Source organism: Tinamus guttatus, unplaced genomic scaffold, assembly GCF_059628265.1.
Source record: "Tinamus guttatus ecotype Peru unplaced genomic scaffold, ASM5962826v1 Tinamus_guttatus_pri_ptg000591l, whole genome shotgun sequence".
NCBI classification, from domain to species: Eukaryota; Metazoa; Chordata; class Aves; order Tinamiformes; family Tinamidae; genus Tinamus; species Tinamus guttatus.
In genome coordinates, this window is record NW_028289125.1 from 434,391 (window position 1) to 455,615 (window position 21,225).

Genomic DNA, 21,225 nt, shown 5'->3' on the forward strand with positions numbered 1-21,225 from the left:
GACTGCCAGGCTGAAGTTTTCTGTTCTGTTCTTGCTGTTTTTTAGCATTTGAAACTGTCACTGACGCATTGTTTTCATTCATGTTTATCTTTAAATGAGAAATCGTAGATTAATGCAATTGCTTCCCTAAGTCAGTCTCCAGTATCTGTTTGGTCCTTTCATAGAGTCAAAATACCTTAATTTAGCAAGTTTAACACCCCTGGTAGGGGAAAGAGATATGGTGCATCTAACCTAGGTAGTAAACCGTAAGAAAACAGAGGAAAAAGGAGAATATTGAACAACTCTAAATTGGGGGTAAAAAAAAAAAAAAACAAAAAAAAAACAAAGCCATTTCTAACTTCGATTTCAACATGAAAACAGAAGTAATGATTTTTTTTAACAAAAATATTGCTTCTGATTACATAAAAAGCCTATGGATGGCGTTTCTTTAATATGTTTATGTAGAAAAATTAAATGACTGATTAATGTACTATGTGTATTACTGTATTTTTAAGCCCTCCCCATTGATAAAATACTTAATAGAAGCAGTCTTTTTTTTCCTTATACACAGTAGATTCTTAGTAATAAAGTGAAAACAGATCAAGAAGACAGTGTTCTGTTGGACTTGAGACAACTTAAGGAAAATATAAAAATAAGTCCTATAATAAAGGTTGTCAACTATCTTCACTCTAAAAATATGGTTTACAGATGAAGCTTTTTCATCTTGAGCCTTGTGTAAGAATTTTACTGTCTTATTTTTTCATAAGGATGCAAAAAAAAGGTACTTTCACTTTTTTAAAAAAATATGGCTTGCAGATGAGACTTCATCTTTCTGGATATTGCATAACTATTTGTATTGCTTTTCATGAAGATGCAACCTTTACAGTAGTACAGAAAAACAAATTAATGCAACCCATATGCCTAGTTTTGTTTGAAAATTGACTAGTGACAGCAAACCAAAACACTTACTCAGAATAATTACAGAAGTGTGATCATATTCCTGTAGTATTTTTAAAAGTGTATGCTTTTAATGAATGTAGTTTTTTATTTTGTTTACTTCCATTGTCCCCAGTGGGTTTTAGTGCACCAAACTGGACCTCCTCATTAACTATCTTCCTAATCCATCTGAACCTTAAAAGCATGCCTGTTTCTGTAAGCACTCCTTCCTTTTTCCTTGGTCTTTCTGTGCTGTGACCTAATAAACACCAGGGTGACAGCTCCTGTTGAGCTCAGGCACTTTTGGTCATTCTCTTACTGTAGACCAACCTGTCTTCATAGTTTAAATTATTTTGGAAAAGTTAAGCAAAACATCTTTAAACAACAATGAATCTGCTTAGTTGATGTGGTGGTTTGGTACTTAAACTGCCTCCATACTCCTAATCAGTCTCATTTTGGAACTCTCTCCTGTAAAGTTTCTGACAGAAGTTCTCTTAGTCTTCACAACTGTAAAACAGATTCTTTGCAAATAACATAATAAAGATTTTATTCTTATTTACTCTAGTTTAGGGACAAGGGCTCAACTCTAGACCTACTAACCGTCTTTTTATGCACTGGGAAAGTGATTAATTCAGAATGGTAACAGCAGCTGTTTTAACTCTTTCCTTAAAACTAAGTGGTTGCTCTTGTGTATAGAATCCTGTTTACCCCATGGATGTCTTTTGCTTGCAAAAAGTATGTAAGATCTCTGTGGGGAATATGCTACTAACATAAACATGTCTTCAGTGCTGGACAGACATATTGGTACTTTTAGTAAAGAGTGAATTAGTGAGTGTGCAGATTAATACAACAGAGCAGAGTAAGTGTAAGTGTGGGAGATGGAAGTAATGACTTGCAAGTTTGTGGGAATTCTGAGGGAATAAATGCCTAATGCTAGAATTGCTGAGAATCAACATAAGTTTCCAAAAAGCTTTCCATCACCTTCTGTAAAAGCTTCTATGGGAAGACTAAGGTGTCCAGAGATTTGAAAGGTTTTTTTCTTTAGTAATAAAGTTAAGTATACTAAATGAATGGGAAGAATAATGATTAGCCTTCACAATATGGAAATGTTAACGTGGAGATCTGCAGGGGTCTATGTTGGAAATTGTGCGGAAAATCTCGCTGTCAAGAACTGAATGTCCAAAAGGAGACAGAGGAGTCCTAAAACTTTATTCGAATAAAGGGAGAGTCCACCGGGCATATCCCTGTGGGGTCTCTCAAATTGCTGGGGGACGCAGCCCCCCTTTTATCCTAATTTCCCGACCGAGGGACACCCTCTCCTTTTCCCCATTGGCTGAGGTACTCAGAAGTTACAGCCTTCCCGGCCCGCCTACACCGAACTCCGGCCTCCCGCCATCTGTTCTCACCTGAGCTCACCAACTCCTTTGTCCCCCTTGCTGAAGAATGTGGGGGACTTGCCCTATTTCCCTCCTTTGTAAAGGCCCCATCTCCTTGCAGATGGCTCTCTTTGTCCCACTTGGCCCATGGCTCCACTCAGTCTCCCCTCCCTTTGTCCTGCTCTTCAGCCAAACTGTGGAGAAACCCCCTTATTGATGAATACAGAAACTTGAGCATTCCGCTCAAAATGATCTGGAAAATGGAATGAATATGACAAGTTTTGATCATCCAGTGTTTCAGGGTAGTAAAATTGTAATATTCTACAGTTTTTGATATTACTAATAATGAGTAACTGGAGGAAAAAAATGACTAAAGAAATTCAGTATTGTTAAATGTGTGAGGCATCTGGGGGGAGATTACATTCACTAAATATTTGGTTTGTGAACATACATCTGCAATTACGCATTAGGAGGTGCGTTTCTGGAGTTGCTGTAGATGTGTATATCAAAGTGCCATGCCAGGCAGAAGAGTCATCTTATGTTTAAGTTTCTTTTTCTCCTGTATAGTATAAAAGATTTTTCTTATTTAAAAAAAAGAAAAAAAAAGCAGCAAATAACGATCATAGATATAGCCTAGAATCTAAAAGGAGTGGTGAAATAAGATTAGGATTCCTCACGATGTGACTTAAGCAACTAATACTGGAGGTGTATACTACTAACACATTTGGGCTGGGCATTTCTTTTGCACTCTGTGTACCATAACTTGTTCAGGAATCTTTAGCAGACATTTTGGAAATCTTTGGAAAAATTTTCTTGCTGGATCTCTTCCTTCCAGTTTACCCTCAAAGAGGTGCAAAGCAATTCAGAAGGGAAATGTTCTGAAAAGACTTTGCAATGACATGAACAGGCCTCTCACAACTTGTAATATATTGATGGAGTTGGGATACACTTATTGAAAACAAGAATTTGAAAACTCTGGCAAATGCTCATCTTATTATGTTTTTTGTTCTGTTATTCAGTATTGTTTGTTTGTTTCATTGGTTTGTTTTCATCCTCACCTTGTGCAAAATTTGTATAGCTTCCTAGAAGATGTCTGGAAGATGTCCAGTACCTTATTTTTTTACTTATGTCCTCTCTGTTTGTGCCTTAAAGGCTGGAGGAGGAGTACTTTTCTTAGAGAGAGGATGCACTGGGAAGGGGAATGGAAAGATTTCTGTGTCAAATCTTTGAACTCTTCCCCACACTCCCGAAGCAGGAGGAGGAACTGAATATGTGGTTCTGTCTTCTGTATCTTTCTGCTTTTCTGGATTCTTTTGCATTCATTATTCATTTTTCTTTCTGTATCTCTTTAAAACAAGAATCTGGAGGTGGAGATTATTAGCTGGAGCGCACATTGTTAGCAGCCATGGTTGTCTTCGGTGGGAAGCTTCTTTGTTAGAACATAGTGTGTCCTTTTCCAGGCTGCTTTAGTTGTTGGCTCAAGTTTCTGCTGTGAGAAAAGAGGCTAAATGGAGAAATAGGTGGCTTTTTGCTAGTGGAATACAGCGTCCTCTTCTGACAGAAGAGGATGTTTTTCTTTCATCTGTAGAAAAACAGTTCACCTGGCAACCAATGATATTGGCAAGTGTTGTGAATACCAGGGATACTAATCCAAAACTGAAGATAGACCCAGCCAGCTCAGGATTGCTTGCAAGTATGTTAACCCTGAAATTGCGTGTGATTATTATTTTAATATTAGAAAAGCAGCATTGAACAAATTGCCAGTATAGAGTGAAAGTACATGTTATACCAGTCCAAGTGAAGGCTGACAGTCAGAACCAAAAGCTGTATGAGGAGGGGGAAAAAAGGATATTCAAATATGAAAACTTGTCATCCTCATGCTTGTATTGGATAACACTGTGAGCTTACTTTGTCCTTTTGTGTAAATTTTTGCTAAAGGCTTGTAATTGTTTACTATCATAATTGCTACTGCTTTTAAAATTGTCATAAGATTACAGACTTGGTAACTTTGTATGTTATGATAAAAAAAACAGTGATTATTGCTCCATAAATATGACTACTGAATAAGATGGGAACCTCCAAAATAAAACAATTCATTTAATCTAATTGACTAAATAAAATGCCAAGTTCACAGTGTTCATCTCTTTAGACTGATGTAATTGCTGGCATTTGACTCGCATAACTCTTGAAATATTAAATTAGTTTATAAACGTGGCAGAAAAGAGCAGCTTATGCTTGCCAAATAAAGTTTGGGTATTTTACAACATCTTAAAAAGATCAGCCATGTTAACTCTTGTTTTGGGGAATTGTTTGTTTCGTTTTATTATTAAACTGTACAAACAGGTAGGTTTTATGTCAGTTGTTATGCTCTGCTTTTAAGAGGGCTTGTGTGACAATAGCAGGCGAAGGATATTCAACTAGGCAAAAGTACCAATTTGCACAAAATCATTTTTGTGTTGCTACTATATGGCTTTATATTCTTTTAAACAAAGGAATGAAGTCATTAATAATTTCATTCTCCTAGAAAACACTAAAATCAGAGAAAATATTACAAGTTCTTTATTGTGAGTATATGAGGACTCAGGTTGACACTGAATTTCACTTGGATCTAAACTGAGACAGCAGTTCTGTAGACATTTAGTAATGTTTAACATCGGTGCCAGCAAAAACCTGACATTAGCGTAGTTTACAAAAAGAACAATTGCTAGACAAGTTAAATCAGTCATTGAAATCATTAATTTTCATTTTTGTTGGAAGACCAGCCTTTCAGTTGAATATATGGCTTCTCAAAGTGAAGCTAAAACGGTATTAAGTTCTATAAAGCTTTTGAAAAATGTATGGTGACTGAAAGATGCAGAGTCATATTCAGCAATGCATGGTATTTTCTTGAGTATAGTTAGCAACTCTAGGATATAGTCCTTCCTTATAGTACAGAATCTGATTCCTGATAAGTTAAAAATGCTGTAATTATTGCAACACATGGTAATAATCTTCAGCCCTAATCACATAGGGGAATATATTTAAATTATAACTCATTTCACTTAGTTTGTCTATAATCAGACAGAAAATGTATTCATTTTAACTGGATAAAATTCCTGGTTCTGGTATGTGATGATACAGAAGTTCCAGCACAAGTTTGCCATTTCCAGTCTGTTTGCCAGCAAAAGCTTTGTTGGCTAGACTGGCAGAACAAAAAGAGGGCCGTGGACCTCTCTTTCGTTGTGGTTTTGTTTTCAAGTAGTTGTCTGTTCCTCGCGACATGCGTATTTAGAATAAAACGTTTCTGTGGAAACCTAAATATGCGTATCTGTATATTTTCAGCCTATGTCAGATTTATTACATTGCCTATAGGTAGTCTTTATTTAGTATGTATTTAGCATATATAAAAATATAATATATTTTGAATATTTAGTATTCATAAAACTTGTTTAAAAACAGCTTGAGTGATAAGTAGTTCACATAATATGCAGAATATATCTCACTCTAAAGCCATTCCTAATCTCATATGATCTGTGTTGTTCTTTTATAAAAAGGAATGTATTAATAATCATAGGATCATAGAACGCTTAAGGTTGGGCGGGACCTCCAGGAATCACCTAGTCCAACCCCCTGCACACACAGGGTCACCCAGAGCACGTGGCACAGGACTGTGTCCAGGCAGCCCATATGCCTGTTCATCCTGTTTGTTTGCAGTGAGTACCCCTTTGTCTGTAGTTCTTGTTCTGTATGTTATATATTTACCTATATAATGTGTGTTACATTATACTAGATGAAAAGTTTGGGGGTTCATCTTCCCAAACACATTCTTACCTCACAGTAGTTGTATACTGAGCTTCATGGTCCCTAACATGCAGAGTCTGTTTGTAAGGCTTTTATCACTTACATTTTATGTCTATCTGTAAATTAAAAAGTAGGGCTTTATGTTAAAATGTCCCAGTCAGGCAGCAAAAATCGTGACAGGGGTTTCTAGACACTCTCTGAAAGATGCAGCCTCGAGTATAAGGTACACACAAAGACTGAAGTCCTGCCTGCCACCTTGTCAGGAAGGATTGCAAGTCAGTCTGAATAAGGCAGAGAAATCTGAAACCTTAACTTGAGCAGATTAAGCATAGTTTGTCTTTCTTTTCTTTTACCCTCCCTCCCACCCCAGGAGTAAAATAGGTTACTGACTGTGCAATCTATTTGGTGACACCAAGTAAGGCAAATGGAACCATTGAATCCTTTAGGCATTCTTATGTCCTCTCTAGGCCAGAAAGGATGAATTATGTTTTCAGGATTACTTGTCACAGTCGCAAAAGCTTTTTACTGCAGAAATTGCAGTCACAAAAAAAGTAGCATGTATAGAGCTCTAGGTTGACGTAATGCTGAGTTACAACTGGGAATGCTTGAGACAAATCCATAAATTCACCTGGAAGGACTTTATGTAATTTAGAGATGACGGATAAAGATGAGGGTGACCCAGATTGCGCAAATTCCATTGAAGGGAGCCAAATGAAAGATTAAGCTTCCAGGAGTAAAGAAAGACACAATACTATATCCCCTTATATTCCTATTTTAAAAATCATAGTTTAAAAAAATGTGAGCAAGTGCGGAAAAGAGCTATAGAAGTTATGTAGAAAGAATTTCATACTCTAGGAGATAGTCCCTTTGATTAATTAAAAGGGTCCTAAGAAGACACAGGGAGCAAGATAGTTTTGAAGTACTGTCAGGAGAGCAGCCAGCTACTCACCATGCTTTCATTCTCTTTTTACTGGGAAAAAATATATAGTAACTTTATAATAATGTAAATATATCAGTGTAACTTTTTTGTAGATATATAAGTATATATTCAACTTTTTAATAAATTTTCTCCTAAGTAGATGTAACTTTTTCTTCATAATTAATCTGATTATAATGGATAAGAGTATGGAATTCCTGGGAAATGGGCCTTCCTAGATGATTCCTGTACACTTATTATGGATATAGTTTTTTACGAAAGTGTGAAACCTTTTGTTTGAACCAGAGTTCATATGTTTCACTGTCTGGAAAGATCCTGTTTGTGAGTGAATGATCCATTTTTATGTGAAAGAACAGATACTTTCACAGTGGTAGTATTTACACTAAGAGTCAAAGAATACTTTTGGTCTGAATGATTAAAATACCTAACTGCTACGGACTTGGAGAGGGGAACAAATTGATCATGACAGGAAGCCATGCAGTCATTAAATTATAGAAAAAGATGCCAAAGAGCTGTTATGAAGAGAGTATTTTTCTACCATTTTCTCCTCACTAAGCAACCTAGAAAAATGTCAGGAAAAGGCGAAATGAAACTGGATTCATTTGAAAGAAATGAAAAAGAAAGCAAGAAACTTTATGAAGTGTAATCTAGAACACTCATTCAAGTGTAAGAAAGCAATATTTTAAAAGATCTACAGGCAGTAATGCATAACAAAATACAGCAGAAGTTTCATCTAAAATATTTGATGTTAGTTTGAAATGTTTTGTTATCTATTTATACATGCTCTGATTTTGCAGCTTTTACTTTTTTAGAAATTCTTCCTTTTTAAGGAAAAACTTGTCCTACTAGACTTGCAAAGTTACTGTGAGGGAAGTTTTAACACTTGGACAGTTAAGAAATGTGAAGAAATAATGGGAAAATTATTGAATTCAATCATAAAGAAAGGTAAAGGGATAATACTAGGCAGAACAACATTGAGCTGAGTAGGTAAAACTTTTAAATGTGACAACTGAGTTTCCTAAATTGTTTCCACAGGCCGCTACTGGCAAACTTTTCTGAGTAATCTAAAACAGATTTAGACAGGATAACTGGCAATATATTTTATATGAATAATCTTGCGCTTCTGAGATGTGTCAAAGCCTCATCTGACAGTTTTTTTTGTCTCTTTCCTGTTTTCTGAAGGCTGTTCAATATGTTATATTTCCATTCCTGTTAAACTGCATCTTTCTCCTGAAAAAAGAGTTTATAGTTTGTGTTGCATAAACAGTAATCTGAGCAACCATGAGCAATTATTATAGGGGGAATTGTCTTTTTTTTTTTCTTTTTTTGGATATGTTTATGCTTGATGTACTTTTTGTTCAATATGGAGTCTTGTTTTTCTGCATAATACAATTATGGTTAATTTAAATAACCTCATCATATTTAAAAAAAATATATTGTCTTAATTTCTGTAGGTGAATTCTCTGCCTCTAATATATGAACTGAGCTCAGCAGAGCTCTGCCTCTGGAGAGAAAGGTGGAAAGGCCTGGCAGGGCGCAGGTGTGGTATTGGGAAATGCTTGGTGCGGTCAGGCACTCAGCTGACACCAGCATGGTGTTGGTGGGACGCTCAGCCTGCCGGTCCTTGGTGCTCCTTTGCCAGCAGGAGCCGCGGAAGAGCCGTGCTCCCCTCGGCCATGGAAGCAGGTCTGGTGTGTGGCAGGGAGAGCAGCAGGCTGGGCTGTCCTTGCTGCCCTTCCCAAACATGGGTCTGACCACAGGTACACTTCGATATCCCATTGCACACCTTAATATCCCTTTTCCCTACATCGTGGGCATGATTTTCCACCCCAATAATGCCCTTACCCAGTCCTGGTTATGGGTTTTTTTGTTTTGTTTTGTTTTGTTTTTTTCCTCCTTCTTCCCAGTTCTGCTGCCCCTATACCTGAATTGGGGATGTCTAGCTGCATAGATAATCTTGCTTTTATAAGGGATTACAGATATGGTTTCTTAGGTACTGTTGCCTTGCAGGATTTCCTGCCCATAAGCTCCCCAATACTTTTCTTCAGCTATCTGTTATGCTTCTGTTTCCTAGTGTAACTTGCCTTTAATTATCTGTAAAATCCAGCCATTTTGTCAGCTTCTCACATCTGCCACATCCAGCAGTTTTCTTATGTTATGTCCAGTAGTTTTTCATATCCTGTTTATTTAGCTTAACCTCAAGCCAAGGCCTAGTAATCTAACTTTAGCCTTAGCGAGGTCCAACTGGATGACAGGTCCATTTCGACTGATTTTTGTTGTTGCTTTTATTTATTTATTTTCTTTTGGAGAATGTCCAGAGGAGCAGCTCCTGCAGTTAATGCAGCCTGACTTGAAGAGCTAGGCTGTTGCTGTAGTTACCTATTGCATCCCTTCAAGTTTCATCTTCATTGACTCTATCAGAGCTCTCCTGTACCAGGCAAAAGATAAAAGCACAATAGCATAGTTATTTTGCATACATCAGCCTACAGAGGTTCTTCCTTTATCTCCCTTTTGCTTTACAAATTTTCATATTGGAAGCTTAGATAGGGATGCGGGCTGTAAGCAAGAGGGAACAATCTCTTTCCCATCTCGCTGATGGCTCTTATGGCTGCTTTTACAAGGACAGAATAATACTGAAGATTGTATAAATCTATTAAATGCTTCCTCTGCCTTAAATTTAAGGGGAGTGAAGGACTTTGTTTGCCCTAAAGAGGAGGCTGGTGGTCTCATTCTGGACAGTAGGCACTTCAGTGAAGGTAAATTTATGACTCTGCATCTCAAACCGTGGATCTCACTCAATTACCAGGCATGAATTGGCAATTCTAATGTAGTTTTGCAATGATGCCATATAAAAATTACCTCACTTTACCTTTCTTTACCCTTCACAGTTTTCTCTGTTTAAATTCTAAAGGGCACAGTTTTATCTGGGATACAATTCAGGAAATATATCCTATTTAATATAAAGAAACAGTATGGTTTAACTCCGCTGAGCTCCAAAACTTCCTTCTTAGCCTCTGGCCAGCTATGTGACTGTGAGCATGTCACCTAACTACTCTGTCCTAGTTTTGCCATCTGTGAAACACTTTGGGAAGTCATGGAAAACTGAATCATAGGTCTTTTCCATCTCTATATTCTATTAGGTCATCCAGTCTGTCTATCTGCCAGTGTAAGATTGTTTCCTATATTCAGCAGTGTTTTTGCAGTCTGGTTTCTGTGCGCCAAGTGATTGGACTCCCACCAGTATCTTTGGGAGATGATTTTACAGACTGCTGAATCTCACTCACAGGAAGCTCTTCTGACACATAAAGTGAATTTTTAGATTCTTAATTTTGACCTGTCATGTTATTCTAGCACCTTAACAATCAAGGTAAGATGCATCCTCTCTATAGAGAATCTAATAAATGGAAGTTAGGTTTTTGGATTGAGAGGCATAAACTGCTTGGATGGCATTTCAGGAGGAACCATGTAAGTGTACAGACAAACTGTTCTGGATTTAGGATAAAAACAGGAAAGAATATAGAAATTTAACAGAGTGGGAAAAAAATGGAGCAGAATATTAAGTGAAAGCATTGGAATGCCTATCAAGGATGGTTAAGTAGAGATAAAAAAGCAATACCTTTAGTTTGTGAACCTGTAAGTAATACCCTCTTTTTCCAGACACTTGTAAGTTAGCACAACTCCCATTATTTGAATTAAATTAGAATAACTGACACAGTAGCAAAGCTTCGAAGTCATTAATTGCAGTAATTTCTTTTAGATATTTTTTACTTAGTGTTATCTCAACTGTATCGGAACACAGTGTTGCAGATATAGCCAAAGGTGGACATGTGTCACTTTATAAAAACTAATCACTTAATCACTTGCATCTTGCCAATGGCCCCCTTTTTTATTTTTTTGTTCTCAATTCATCCACTTTCTTGGAGTTTCAGAAATTCAGCTTATAGATGGTTTTCTTCAGATGTTGAAACTGGCAGTATTGAAATACCGTCTGGTAACAGCTATCAAATTTTTGTATGAAAACCTTTAGTGAATCTTCATTTTCCAGAACTACGAATATGTGGAAGTTATTTAGGTCTTGCATAACTCCATAGTTAAGCTGCTTTTAAAGTAGCCATCTGGCAAACAACTGGTATGTAAGATGATTTATTTGACATAGTACCCCTAGCAGGAAAACAAATCATTAGATGTCTAAAATTCCATTTTTAAGATTTATAAACACTAATACAACATAAATAGAATATATGCTTAAAAATAAGGGAAAGCCTGTCACAAGGGCATGTTGCATTGAAATAGGCATCTTCTAAAGAACTTTGCTTTCAGTTCCTCCTTTTCAGTTGCTAATGCAAAAAAAAAACCTAAATGTGCAGTGTTTTCAGAAAAGAAGAACTTGGCGGGGGGGGGCATTTTCTTCCTTCTCTGCCCTACCACCCCTCTCCCCTCATGTAATGGTTTTAATTATTTCATTACCTTCCAAAGTATTTTGGTTTCTTTGGGGTTTTTTGTTTGTTTTTGAGTTTTGGGGGGGGTTTGTTTGTTTGTGTACCTGTATGGGTACATTAAGTGTTTCTAAAAATAAAGTCATTGTCTTTCATACTTGACTGCTGAAATGGTCCTTTGCACTCAGATTGGATATCATAGAATGACGGAATTTTTAAGGTTGGAAGGGACCTCTAGGGATTATCTTGTCCAACCCCCCTGCACACACAGGGTCACCTAGAGCACGTGGCACAGGACTGCATCCAAGTGGGTTTTGAAGATCTCCAGAGAAGGAGACTCCACAACCTCTCTGGGCAGCCTGTTCCAGTGCTCTGTCACCCCCACTGTCAAGAAATTTTTCCTTAAGTTCCTGTGGAACTTTTGGTGCTTCAGTTTGTGGCCATTACCTCTAGTTCTGTCAGTGGCCACCAGTGAAAAGAGGCCAGCACCATCCTCCTCACTGCCTCCTTTGAGGTACTTACAGACACTGATCAGGTCCCCTCTCAGCCTTCTCTTCTCCAGGCTGAACAGGCCCAGCTCCCTCAGCCTGTCCTCATAGGGCAGATGTTCCAGGCCCCTGATCATCCTTGTAGCCCTGCGCTGGACTCTCTCCAGCAGCTCCACATCCCTCTTGTACTGTGGGGCCCAGAACTGGACACAATACTCCAGATGTGGAGTATCAGGGTGGATGCAATTAATAAGTAAGTGTATCTTTCATTTTAATTAAAAGCAGTATTTACAGTAAAAAAAAAAAAAAAAAAAAAAACTATATATGAGAAATTGTTTTTCCTTCCTTTAAGAAATAGCAGGGCATGCCATAAAGCCATAATATTTGAGGAAGATGAATCATTCTAAAATTCAGTAAAGGTCCATCATAAAAAGAATAAATATATCTTTCATTCACAGGAAATAAAGCCAGATCAAGTTACCAGACTTGCTCTTAGGAAGGAAGTAAATTTTGAAAGTGTCTGCAGAAAGGTAAGGTTTAAATTTTCTTTCTCTTGCTTCTATGTCAGAGAGAGAGCACATTAAACATTTCTTGGCAAAAACGGACGTGTTGGTGAGAGTATGTTACATGACCTTTTTCTCAGTTATAGACTCCTTTTAATATATACACTAAGACCTGCCACAAGAATTTGTATAGATGTTTAGCAGAAGTGGCTTGTCATCAGAGCTTGGTGAGCTAATCCCTTGTTGACTGGAAGAGAATATTAGGAAGCATAGCAGTAGTCTTTCTGTCTTAGAAACATATTAGCTATGTTTTACATAATGCACTTCTGGGGTTCGGTTAACATAAATAATCTAAACTTTCAACAGCTGTTGAAAAACAGCTAATACTTTAGCATGCAGATAAAAGTTTCCAAATACGAATATAGCATAAGAAATGGCCTGAAAAGCACAGAAAGTCAGACACTCCTGAGACTCATTACCTTCAGTGGAATGTCCCCTTGGACACCCATTGATGGTGCATTATTATATGTTTACTGTTTAACTAGCATAACAAGCAAAACGGGGTCATAAAGGTGAGAAGATGCTCCTTGAAATAGTTGAGGTGGAGAGCAGACAGGACTCTCAGAAAGGAGGGGGGAAAAACAGCAGAATCAGATCCCTTTGAATGGAAAAGCTGAAGAAGTGATCTCCCACAACAATCCTGTGTCAAAAATTATCAGTAAATGAAGTTACATGTATTCTCTTGAAGTTCTGTTGACAAGCAGTGCCTAAACTGTCATAACTTGTATTACTTGTTAGTGTTTGCTATACCATACCAGCAAATAAACACAGTATTGCTATTATACTTTAAAAACTTCAACGTATAATACTTCTGCCTTTCCAATAGTTCTGTTGTTGTTGTTGTTGTTGTTATTATTGCTAAGAGGTAGCTTTCTATCCCCAGGAATGTTCAACAGGTCACATGAAACTCAGAGCACACTGTTTACCTTTTCATTAACTTGACTTTCAGAATATTTGAAGGAAAACATCCTGTGGCTATTTTCCCTTTTGGAATAGGTTTGTTTTCATTGATAGAAGGCAATCTGCTTTTAATTCACTGTGGAATGCTGAATATTAGTTTTGCATACTGGACATGTAGTCAAGATATTTGTTTAATTCTTTCTGCCCGCTGAGATTTTATGTTCCATTACCATGTTTTCCCATGTATTTTTCAGAGTAAAATAAGCATATTTTCTCCTTCAGAGTTTGCATGTTTTTCAATCAGTGTAATAAAATGGATCTAGATGTTTAGCAGTCACACTCTCACTGAAGATTGCTGCTCAAACTTTTGTGACTTGTGGTTGGTTCCTAAGAAGATAATCAAATTGTAACAATTGAAGAATTTCCAGCAATATGACACTTCTTTTTTTTTCTCCCAGTTAATTTATAGAAATATATGACTTTCCACCTTAATCTAAGGCAAGAAGAAGGAGGTAGACATCATCTATGAACTTTGTTTTTAATTTTACTGCAGCTGGTGCCTGTGCTATCCACCATGATGAAATGTTGCTCTAAAGATAGTAAAAATATTGCCATGTGTTTTTAACTAGACTTTGTTTGTGGTGTTTAGGTATAGTTGTTGAAAAATGGAAATCTTCGTTCTGCTTTGACTGAAGGCTTTGTGTTAAACTTGCTTTCTGTTTCTTTGTGTGTATTTGCCAGCCATTAATTAAAAAGGTGGGGGGGAGGAGTTGGAGCAAAGAAGAATGATATAGTGCATCCATTATCTAAGCTTTCTGCTTCTAATACTTCTAATTTGGTTGAATTTTAAAGCTTTCCTTGTAGAAGGTGTACTGAGCAGGTAAGGGTGGCTTGGTTGATTGTTGTTATGTTGCAAAATAATATGCCTAATACAGCACCTCAAAGTGTATATCGGTAGTCTGTCCGGGAAATGTGTTTCATTAGAGATAGGCGATTGACTTAGGAGCTAGTAAAGCCCTTAACTCTTACATTCAGCTTCCTCTTAACATAGATTTAAGATAGGCAGGTTAGATCATATCTGTTACCTTTGTAGTATAGAATGCATCATTTTGCCAAAAAGGGGGTACTTTTCCATCTGTGAATACCTCTGTATTTACTGCAGTTTCTTTTATTGCCTTTGCAGTAGTGATAGCAATAAGTGATTAATTTACTGTAATATCTGGTTTATTTTTATTCCTGTATGTGTTTGGCATAAAAGACATTTAAAAATTAGATTTTTTTTTAGAACTGGAAGCCATAGAATCCTATGGTGGCACTTTTTACTCTAAGCAAATATTTGGAGTACTGATTTGTCAGGAATCAAAATGTTTTTTATTCTGCTAAGTGATAAAATCTATATGCTTCCAATTTCAATACCTCATTTAAAATAAAATCTTTACTCTGAAGCTTCAAAGAACTAGAATACTACCATTCCATAAATAAAGAAGAATACAGCTCTAGTATACATTAATATCAGAGCTTAAATTTAGCATATGTTTAGTATTTCTGCATGAGTTTGCTGCTGATAAATACTTTTTTACTTCCGGATATCTCCATGTATTTCAGTAGCGTAGTTTTCTCTCTGCTCTGGACTTTACATGATGTTCCTTAAGAGCTAAGAGCACCTACTTTCAGCTGTTTCTCCAGACCAGATTTGAAGCTTTCTAGATGTTTCTCTAGAGCAGAGAATCCTCGGCACAAGCAAATTTTGTGTATGTTGTGATAGTTGAAGTTTTAGGCACGTGCAGCATCCCCCTGATCCTAAGATTATTGAAAAAATTGTCTCAATTTTTGGGTGTGTTGGGAAATTTCCAATAGAAAGAAGCTGTATGGGGTTTCACTGGGCAAGGACAGGCGAATGCGATTAAAATGTATGGTCGAAATGGACTGATAGAAATAAGAGGGTAAAGCTTACTCTACATTGCACTAGGTATTACGAACATTCAAAAAAGAAAATAGCAGCAAACTAACAGAAGCTAGTTTCTAAAAACATAACTTGCAATAACAGTTTTTCCATGAAGCTGAAGTTACAGGCCTGATTGCATATTTCCTTTATCTCCTTTAAAGGGTTTTTAAATCTCATCAAAGTAACAGTTCTCAGATTTGTCTTGCCAAGTTGTTAAACTGTACAAGCGATGGCCTGTGGAAGCTGCATATCAATCTGCAATATCTATCTCGTCAGTACGAGGTAGGGGAGAAAACTGTAAGCAAACAGGACAGTTGTTTTTTAATTAAAAAAAAAAAAGAAAAAACGATTTTATTTGATGTTCCTAAGCATATATTTGTGAACCTGACTTTAATTTATTAAACATATATATTTTGTAATGGCGAGTGTATAAAATCAAAACCTCTGAATCTTTCATGGATTTAGTTTTAGAAAGGGCAGTAAGCCATAGGAGGAGTGTGATGCAGATTAATCAGAGACTTTCTGTTAACTTCAAAGGCTTGGGATTGGGCACAAAATAGTTGCTGTCTTTTCGTGTAGGCCTTTGGAGGATATTTCCACAACTCCCTCCATTCTATCCTCCATCCAAGAATTTTTCTAGCTACAAAAAAATAATTCTGATAGATTTTGCAATTGATGTAAAACAGTTTCTGTTGTTAGTGCATTTAATAGCAGCTTAACTAGATAATTACTTATGTGGATTTTTAACATTCTTTGCTTATGAAAATATTTTGCTTGTAATCCATCAGCCCTAGCAAAAGGGCTACTGTATGAATCGGTCTTTGTGTGATTCTGATGTGATCATCCATCAGTTTTGTGTTGCATGGTTATCACTAGTTTTTTGCATGTAGGTTGACTTTGGCAATGGGGAAAGCAGCTGTTGTATTTGAGGTACCTATGAACTTTATTCTGTTTTTTAATTATCTGAATTCTTGTTGCTAGCGCTCTCCTTAAGTTAGAAATCCTGTGTGGATAGTCAGCGTTCAGTTAGCATAAAAATGTGTTTCGGAACATTTAATAACTTAATCCTTACCTACCTGGATTTCAGTCATGAGAACTCTTGCTTTTTTTTATATCCTTCCTAGTAAGCAACAATTATTATAAACATTATTATCAACTTAAAAGACGTTTTAACAGTCTGGATTTATGGATTAGCATTTTTTGTTTTAGTTCATTATGAATATATATTGCTTATGATTCACAACAAATCTCCAACAATTTATTTATGCTAAAGGTACTAAAATAATGTTTATCCATTCATTTTCCTGTAGATACGATGTTGCATGATGTTGCATTTGCTTTTTTACATCAGGATGGAAATAAGGATAGCCATTTGCGCATTAGCTATGAGCTATGCTTTCTCTACCTAATAGTTGCATGATCACCAACATTTATTTTTGGAAGTGTGGTGCATAGTTTTTTTTTTTTTTAATAGCACAATTTCTTTTAATACAGACTAAAATAATTTGACGCTGGGAATCAATGTTGCAGAGTTGATTTTCCTTTCCTGCCCTTCTCTCCTCCAAGGATTTTGAATCTGTTTGAATGAAAGTTGCTCTGGGCTCTGGATGTACAAAACCACTGTTTCCTGAGAATTTTCCATGTCAAACACCAGATGTTAACTTTGAACAAGAATGACTGTGGTCTTCTAAAGGCTGCTGATGAAGTGAAGAATTTTGCATTCAGTGATGAATGTCACATTCAGGCATAAATACTTTTTCTGTGTGACTTTTTGTCTCCAAGAGCTCCTTGTCTTCCAAATCACTTAAACTGTGAGATGTTTAGTATACCTCTTATGCATGCTTTTAAGTAGTCCTCTGTACTAATGCTAATCTAGTGTAGCCATAGTACAAACAAGGACAGCCATAACCCGCTGCTGTTGTTGCAGCTCTAGATTCGTGTCAGTATAAAATTTAAGTCTATCAGTTTTAGGCAAATCTTTCTCCACCTTCTCTAATCTCCCTCTTCACTGATTCTTACTGCTAGTCTAACCAGTATCAACCTTCCCAGGCTTTCTATAGGAGGATTCAGTCTCCTTTAAGTCATGTTCACTCTGCTACCCTCCCACTTCCTGTTAGCTGTTCTTTCCATCACCAGATTTTTCTTTTTTTTTTTTTTTCTGGGTCAATTCACCTGTGTTTTCCTAATAGTCCCTTTGCATTCAAGTCAGGTTACTTCCTGAGCTCAGCAGGGAGCAAGGAGATGGGCTCCGTTTTATGACTAGGCAGAAAATTACAACCATCAAGCTGGCAATTGCAATGAATAGCCTAGGATTATTATTAAAATAATCTTTAAAGTCTTCAAATCGTGTAATTCTGAAATAAGCTTCTAATAACTTTGTCAGTTATTCATGACGATGGTATGGTCATTTCTGACACAGTCTGTTTCCTGTCATATTTGAGTTACTGGTGCAAGGATCTTTCTATCATTCATTTGCATCCATATAAAGAAGTTGTATCAATTAAGTTTGCCCATTGAAACTGATTGTTCAAAATTATTAAGAGATATCCCTATAATTAAACAAGGATGAGTCTTGAGTGTGGTATGACTGCTTTTTTTTTTTTTTTTTTTTTAAATGTGCTCACTTCAGGTATTTGGTTTGTCAAAAGTGGAGTATGAGCAGTCTGTCATCAGAAATAAGGGCAATCGGTGCTCTGTTTTGGTTTTGTTTTTCAAGCAGGCAGGCAGTGTGTGGCTGGGATTGTCTCAATAGTTCAAATGCAATATTGCTATAGGAGTGTAAAAGGACAGAAAGGCAGGTGGGGAAGAGCTATGTTTTAAGCACAGATATTCTCATGCTACTGAGGACTTGAGGCATCATGTTTCAAGTACTGCCTGTGCTGCTTCCAGCCCAGAAATACTCTTTAGCAAGCACCCATGAAAGCACGGTCAGCTTTCATCCCTCTTTCAAATGGTCTTTGCAATATGTGCAAATATTTTACTGTACATGAGTTGTCAGGGGAAATATTGTAAAATATTCTCGTTCCTATGCTTTCCTTTGAAAAAATGCAAGGAAAAGATATGTTAGCAAGAAATGCTGACAATTTTGCACATTTGATTTTTTTGACTTAAAAGCCAAGATACTTAAGTCCAGGATCTCTGTGAGAGCATCCTCTGAAACACTGTTCAGACTTCTATGCAATACCCGAGAGACAGAAGCAAATCCAGAACTGCAATGCATGGATGAATCCTTGCTATAAGAAGGAGAGATTTAGTGCTTTGGGAAACACTGAAACTTCAGAAATAGGAAAATGTACAGAGAGAGGAGCTGTCTCTTCATCAAAACTGAACCAGGCTGCCATTACAGACAAGTAAAAAGAGTCACAGGAAAGGATGTAAGCTAAAGGGGTAGTGAAAGCACCTGACATGTCATGATTTAAATAAGTAACAGGTGGCTAGTTTTCAGTAGCCAGATCTAGTAAGTAATAAAGGCATATTAAACAACCTACTAAGTGTAGAACTGAGAAAATGAGAACACCTGACATAAAACAACCTCCCTATACAACAGATGTTCCCAAGACCTGGCAAATGAAGGATGATTAATGAAACAGTGTAGCCAAGTAGGGATAAGTTAGGACATACATGAATGAGAGCAGAGCTGTGTTGTGAAGGAACATCCCCAACTGCAGTAAGTTTGACAGTAGTATTGTATTACAAGTCCTATTCAGAATGATGATGGTAAACCAAAACCACTGAGATTAGAGAAGCTACAGACTTAGGACAAGTAGTAAGAGCAGGAGATTTCAGTTACCCTTCATTAACTCATGTATTAAAGAAGAAATCTTAAAATTGTATCCATTAGGTAGCTAACAGAGAAAGAGGCCTGTTTTTGAAGTAACAGTGCGGTTGAAAGGAGCGGTCAACAATATGCCCTTAGGAGAAGCCCGTTTCCCCAAATGAGACAGCAAAATACTTTCCCTATTTTACCAGTCAATTTTTCTTTGACTATCTGCTAGTGCTTCATAGACAACTGAAGAAAAAGCAGAATTGTCCCATCAGATATTTAACACCTGAAATACATCTGATGATAGTGTCTTAATTCACTGAAAATGTCATCCTCAACCAGCTTACCTAAGGAAAAAGGGAATGTGTACATGCTGTCTGTCTGTCTGCTAATGCTCAAAGTAATGGTACCCATTGATTAATGTCAGCCAAGGTTAATAAAGGTGGGTTGAAGGGTGGTAAGAGTTCCAGCAGGTTATTTATGTGAGACAGTTCCTGTTTGCAGAGGCTGAGAAACCCAAATCAGTGTTGCCAGTGAGGGAAGGTAACTAGAGTTCATCTTGTTTTGTGAGACACCATAAAGTTGGCACAAATGATCTCTGCAAGGAAAGAGGACATAAAATGGAATACACATCTGTTAAGTGCTTCATTACTTCTGTTGCTTGTAGAATGCACAGTGCTAAGATATGCTTAATCCTGATACTGTATAAACAATTGTAACTACTTATGTTAAAGATTTTCAGCTGCTCACATGTTAGAGAGAATTCTACATATATGCTTTGTAGTGTGACTCAGAATTGCATTACAAATCACAAAAAAACAAGTCTGACATTCCTGATATTTCTAAAATGAAAAACAGCTGCAGGTGTCTTTTATTTTTATAAGTGAAACTTTCAAATTTTGATGTGAACTATGTAGAAATAGAGTACAAAACTATTCCCATTTCTTCTCCCCCTTTCCTATGCATATTAGTTTTTAAAGTGCTGTAACTCAGAGTTAATCAATTAAGAACTCTTAAGAACAAAGAAGTTTTGAAATTAAGAAGGCTCCTTCAGCTCAGTGTGAGGCCCATCAGTGTGTTAATGCTGGAAAGCCATATGAGAAGTAGTGGAGGTATTAGTGCTTGTTTTTTAAAAAAATAACTACAGAAGATGAAAATGAGATGTTTTTGAATTACTGGAATTTTGAAAAAAATCTTATATGATGACATTGCATATAGCTGCTAAGACTAGCAATATAAAAAGCTGAGGTACAGCGCACATTTATAGTACTCAGCTATAAGCCCCCAACTTAGTAATGACCTATTTTTTTTCTTGTTTTGGAATACAAATAATTGCATAATGATTAACATGTTTGAGTAGTGCAATGACCCTAAAAGATGCTGGTAAATATAAAGTTTTTGGGTTTTGTGTGCTATATGGTGAAATACTTGCTATTAAATTTGATGTACAATATGAATTTATTTTTGTATTCATTAGTGGCTATACACTTAAGCAATATCAAGTCTTCCATATATATTTGACATTGTGCATCATTATAGTAAATTCTGAATGCATTTACTCCCCAATAGACTTAATGATGAAAAATCTGCATTTTCATGCCATCAGTATGTTTATCTTGCATATTTAATAGCTTTTCAGTGAGCTGAATTTGTGTTTCCATTGTCTTTTTCAGAAAGTGCTTTAAAAACATATAGATTAAAAGAAATCTGTTTTCAATTGTGCACAAAAAGCATATCGTAATACGCCAAGAAATTTTGTCCTTTGAACAGCATATTCTAAGATGATTTCTCCCTGGTTAGTGTGTGCAATAGCCATCTAGTTTACAGTTCTTCTGTGCCCTTTAATTCCTTGCTCTCCTGATTGGTTTCCGCAGTAGTGCTTTGAACATAAATACATTTCTGAAAACAGTGTTATTAGAAGCTGTTGGCCTGACAGCACATCATTTACATGTGGGTATGTTGCTTTGAGTCCTGTGTGTGGAAAGGTCTAAGCAATGGAAGGTTTGTTGAGAGAGATAAATCTGTTGCCTTTTCCATTAGAAATGATGCAGTACATATCTGATTAAATGCTAAACACTTTTCAGCTGTCTGAAGCTTTGCATCTGTTTTGAAATCTGAAGTA

General features: G+C 36.6%; 1 protein-coding gene across 1 annotated transcript in view; it reads left to right on the forward strand.

Moving 5' to 3' along the window:
* The window catches only part of SRFBP1 (serum response factor binding protein 1), a 60,341-nt gene that overhangs the window by 30,123 nt on the left and 8,993 nt on the right, over positions 1–21,225 (forward strand). The window contains exon 4 of the mRNA XM_088534715.1: positions 12,391–12,462. Within this exon, the coding sequence (XP_088390841.1) occupies positions 12,391–12,462 (72 nt within the window). The remainder of the gene's footprint in view (positions 1–12,390; positions 12,463–21,225) is intronic.